This window comes from Silene latifolia, chromosome 2, assembly GCF_048544455.1.
Source record: "Silene latifolia isolate original U9 population chromosome 2, ASM4854445v1, whole genome shotgun sequence".
Lineage (NCBI taxonomy): Eukaryota > Viridiplantae > Streptophyta > Magnoliopsida > Caryophyllales > Caryophyllaceae > Silene > Silene latifolia.
This window is the reverse complement of record NC_133527.1, coordinates 4,937,837-4,943,184: the sequence shown is the minus strand read 5'-3', so window position 1 is coordinate 4,943,184 and position 5,348 is coordinate 4,937,837. Positions and strand designations below refer to the sequence as shown.

The window sequence follows — 5,348 nt, the reverse complement described above, 5'->3', positions numbered from 1 at the left end:
GGTAAACATAAGCTCAAAATATATAGCTCGAGTTCTTTATATATTAGCTCGAATTCTAGCCAGTTGTATAATGCTCATTATACAACTGGATGTAGGATCCTATTTGTGAATATGACACTCGATATAATAAAGTTAAAATATTCTTACTTGAACGAACATATGACTTTAAAATTTCCAATTTTATAATTGCAACAATACCTCAATGCCTCTTTTGTGAGATTTAGATATAAACATAATACGGTTTGGTTTAAACCCAACTATCCCATGCTGATTTAAAGATGAGTAGTTCAAATCCAATTGAAATTATGATGAGATATTGAAATTACGTACATTTTATCTTTAATCATCATCACTATGATGACTTAATGAGGACAAGTCACATTCTTTGTTAAACAAACATGAAAAGGAGGTCCATTCAAGGGAAAGTTAAGAGTAAAGCAAAATGGGTACAAACTCTATTGATTAACAATCAAAAAAAAAATTTATTACTCTCTTCTAGTCGTTCATCTCTTCTCCTTACAATTTTGCACAATAAATAAGGAAATGATTTTAGACCACACAAAACACTTAACGTACCCCACATACAAATGAATTTGGACCACACAAACCTTTCTAAAAAAGGAAAGAGAGAAGAAAATCCGACTACCATAAAAAAGGAAAGATGGAATAAATGACCGACTAGGAGGGAGTATTTCTTATTTAAAATTGTTTTAATTTAAGAGATGTTGTAAAAGGTTTTAGTTTAAGACGGTCTTAAGCAAATCAAGTGCAGAACATAAACATAAGTCTAAACAAATTCTCAATATGTTCTTGTAATTAATGAAAATTTAGGACAACAAAAAAATGATGAACAATTTACCAAGATTCTTATTACAAGATAATGTAGGGAATGTGTTAAAAGGTTAGAGCCTTTTTGTCCTCCAAATCCCTTGTTTTACTACTACAACTTAATGCTATATTAGAGTAATAAAATTATTATACAATGAGATAATAATACAAGAGTTTTCCATCTCTAGGATCAATTAGGATGGTAATTAATTAGTTACTAAATTTTACAATTTTGGGATTTTTTTTCAAATAATTTCCCAAAGAAAAAGAATCGGGTCCAAAACCGTCTTCAAAAATAGGAACTGAATCATAAGTCATGGTAGATCGATCTTGCTCTTACTCCCGCTCAACTTCGATCTTTTGTCCGAATAGGCAATGTTTTTCGTATGTACATCTTTGGTAGAATTACAACAAATGCTTGATGAAGTAAAAAAAGTCATAGCTCAACTTTCATATGGGCATTTGGCAATGTACCTATAAATTGTAAAACAAATTACATATAACTATTTCTTCAAAACAAAGCAATTAAACAACTTTATTCAATTACAAAGAATAAAAAAGATAAACGGAAATTGAATCTTACCGGGTACACTTTGCGTTTGATTTGGGACAATTCCCATTTGGACTATACTTTGGAGATCATCTTCCCAAAGTGTTGGTAGCTAAGGCAATTAAAAATCCAAAGCCAATGTTAGATTGTAACACTAAGCACAAAAAATATTGTTGTTAATTTATAAAATTTAATACAATTTTCGTTTTTTATTGGATGTAACATCTTTGATGCGTACTGCATAAACTTTAATGTTATTATACACAATTTAAGAAGATAGATCTATAGGGAGAGTTAAAGGCTACCTGAGTCAAGGAGTCAACAAATCCATCAATAGAGGGTAATGAAATGTTCGGGTTTCGTCGGGCTCCGGTTGGGTCCATTGGGCTAACTGAGAAAGGATTTTCAAACCCATTTGGAACACCATTTAGCAGGGGATGGGCCATTTGCTGGGTTGATTGGTAAGCAAAGGGAAGGGCTTGTGCTGAATTCTGGTCTAGTTGGTACATTGATTGAAACATCTGCTAACCATAATATAATTAATTAATTAATTAATTATTAATCATTATTTTACACTCTCAAAAGAACCGAAAAATGTCCGAGAATATTCCTTTTATTAGGAAAATGAGACGGCGTCACCAGGTAGTACTGGACGTGGGGTCTATTAAAATGATGGACCCCGAGGCTCGGTACCACGAGGCAGCGCCCTACAATTGTCATCTTTTTACGGAGTAACTAAATTACGAATATGGGGTGAATTTTGTATGAAACTTACATCTTTGGAGAGGAGAGCTTCCATGTTAAATTCCAATCTAGGATTTACGGTCGATAATTTCATAGAAAGGAACTGCAAAAATAAAAATTAAGTAAATAATTAATAGCTTATTTAAATAGGAAAAAAAACAATTGAATTTTATTTGCTTATTTTGGTATGGAAATTAAATTATGACATACCTCAACCTGTCGTTGCAAAGATTGCACATAATTTATGATTTCATCAAGAACAGTTGCTTTTCCTGTCACCTATTTATGCCCAAGAAAAGTAAAAAATTGCATTTAATTTCAAGTTTCAACATCCCAATATTGCCAAAATCTAACCCATAATTATTACTCCATTCTAGATATCTTTGAAAAGTCCGTAAACATGATAAAAACAAATTCTTGTGTAAAGCGGTCTTATTTCGTAACTAACCTTATTGCAGCCGGGGACAAGATCCTGCAAGAACTTCATTCTTTCACTAATTTTCTCTCTTCTAACCTGTTCACCAAAACAAAACAAAAATGTCAAAAAAGCAGTCTTTTTCAACAATCGGATTCGTTTTTTCTTTTCCGAAACAGGAGTTACAATGGTACGGATCGTGATTCAAATCTAAGTCATGAGTACCACTGTAACACGGTATACCCATCATAATTTTACATATTTCTAATTCATAAAGAGGCGGACATGTAGAACGCGTCACTTAATGTTATCAAGTACGTCAATCTTAACCACTCAGCTAGGAGACTTGGCTCAATTCCGCTCAAATCTAATTAAGTTACGAGTATAGGACTACCAGTGTAACACCTCTCATAACTTTCACATATTTCTAACGCATAAAGTCGCTGAAATATCAAACATGTGACCTAATGTATCAATACATACGTCAAGTTTTAACCACTAGACGAAGACTTCAACGTTACGCGATATACGAGGATTTCCTAGCTAGGAAGTAGTAACTTGGGAGTGAAGAAACGTACTCTTTCAGCAAGGCTATGGCTATCAGTAGCTTGGCCCCTTCTAGCTCTGACATGAATATAGTCCTTTAAAGGCTCTGCTACTTTTTGTATTTCTTTGCTACTATCATTATTGTTATCATCATTTTTAATATTCTTCTCTTTCTCTTTACTACTATTGCACTCTCCTCCATTTTCCTTTTTACTCACTTCATTTTCTACTTTGCTTCTTTTGGCATTTGTTGCATCATTCCCTACTTCAACCTGCAAAAAAAAATAAAAAAAAAATAAATTGACTAAATATCAACTTTTTACCCAAAAAAAAATATGTCCGTTTTAAACAAGAATTGTTTTTTAAATTATTTAGCAACCCAAAATGGAATTATGTTAAAACTTTAATTTTTTCCTAATTATAGTCTTACAATTTCCAAGGCAAATTGTCCAATTTTTCCTAGTTAGGAAACATTATTTGTATGTAAATTTTGATGTAGACCGGATTAAGTCAGTTTCACAAAAATCAGGTTAATGACGTTACCAGCTAAGTTAGTCTACCACTCTATCTCATATAGTGAATCATCTAGTGTCTATATTTAGAGAGTCCAACATCTTAAATAGGCCATAATTCTACAAAGTTGGGATTTTACTCCTCAGTTCGGTCCAATTCACTACATTTTAAAATATTCCCGCAAATATTTGGTCAAATATAGTAAATTGGACTGAACAACATAATAGTAAATTACATAACTACCCTTTAATGTAAAATTAAACTTCTTATCAACAAGATACATAGCATATCCTTTCATTTAATGATGTAAAACATTAGTATTAACAAAAAAAATCTAAATATAACATTTTCATAACAAACACACTTGTATAAGACCGACTCACCCAATAATACTATAAAACCGCTCCTCTTACTAACTTAGAATTCAATTTACACTATATTAACATAAAACCGTCTTACAGAAAACTAATTTAATTACCTTATCATCTTTGATTGAAGGAGTAAAATCCTTGACTTTAGCCTTAGAAACTGACTTCCTTTTCCTTGATTTTGCATCATTTTGAGATTTAATTGACAATTCAACACCTGGGTTTTGCTCAGAAACTGAAGAACCTTCTCTTGAATCTCCATTATTATTATTATTATTATTATTATTATTATTATTATTATTATTATTATTAATAATAATAATTTCATGATTAATATTCCCATTAACATTAACATTACTAATAACATTATTATTAGCAAAATTACTAGAATTATTCCCAAAACATGAAAATTTAGCAGCTCTTTCAACAAACCCAGGATCAGCATTAAAAGTTCCCAAATTTGTTGGGTAATTAGCATTATTATTACCCATAATTGTATGATTAATATTTCCCATATTCATTAATGATGAAAGATTGAATTTTGGTGAATTAATTGGTGTATTATAACAAGAACTATTATTATTATTATTATTACAATTATTAATATAATTATTATTTTCAGATGAATCACAAATGCTTCCTAGCCGTCCGATTAACTCCTTGATCATGATACCATCACCACAACCGTTTGATGGAGCTGTTGTTGGAGAAGAAACCATAGAACTAAGGGCAGATTCAAAAGGGTCATTTTGGTCATTTTGTTCATTTTGGCTTGCCCAATTAGTGTGGAAATAGCCATAATTTGAGCAACTTAGTTCTTTTTCCATTGAAAAAATAAATGTGAATTGTAGAGGATTTTTTTTGGGAGAAATAAGAAGTATTTTGGGGAGTGAGGGAAATGAGGTATTGTAGTTCACTCAATTGATAGATAAATAAATAAAGAGAATGGTGAAGATAGAAAGTGATGGAAGAGGGGAGGGGATAGATAGAGAGATAAAGTAAAGAGATTATATTGTGGAAAGTGGAAAGGAAGTAAAGGAAAGTTGGAAAGAAATACTATGGACTAGGGAGCTTCAATGTAGATGATGTTTTTTTTAAGGAAAATTGAGTTAGTATTATTGAGCACTATTGAGTTTTGGTATCATTCTCTTATATGCGTTTTATAAGGTTTGTTAATGATGGAATTTAATAAGGGTGTGTGAAAGGGTGATATCGAGATAGTATAGTTGTTTTTTTGTTGATTAAGATCATGTTCTTTGGGATTGAATAAAGCTGAAGTGAACTCTGAAATAAATGGAGGTGAACTGAATTTAATAGAATGGAGGTAAACGTTAATTTGTGAAGAAATGAGCTGAATTGAACTTTGCTGAAATTAAGCCACCGA

The 5,348-nt window shown here is 31.4% G+C and overlaps 1 protein-coding gene across 1 annotated transcript; it reads right to left on the bottom strand.

Moving 5' to 3' along the window:
• Window positions 1-788: 788 nt before the first annotated feature.
• Window positions 789-4,925, bottom strand: LOC141642087 (transcription factor bHLH62-like). Its single transcript, XM_074450772.1, has 8 exons — window positions 4,075-4,925; window positions 3,116-3,355; window positions 2,571-2,636; window positions 2,333-2,401; window positions 2,154-2,225; window positions 1,684-1,899; window positions 1,412-1,490; window positions 789-1,302 (listed from the first exon to the last, which is right to left on the bottom strand). The coding sequence occupies exons 1-8, from the start codon at window positions 4,789-4,791 to the stop codon at window positions 1,265-1,267; spliced, it is 1,497 nt and encodes a 498-aa protein (XP_074306873.1). The 5' UTR covers window positions 4,792-4,925; the 3' UTR covers window positions 789-1,264.
• Between the last annotated feature and the right edge of the window lie 423 nt (window positions 4,926-5,348).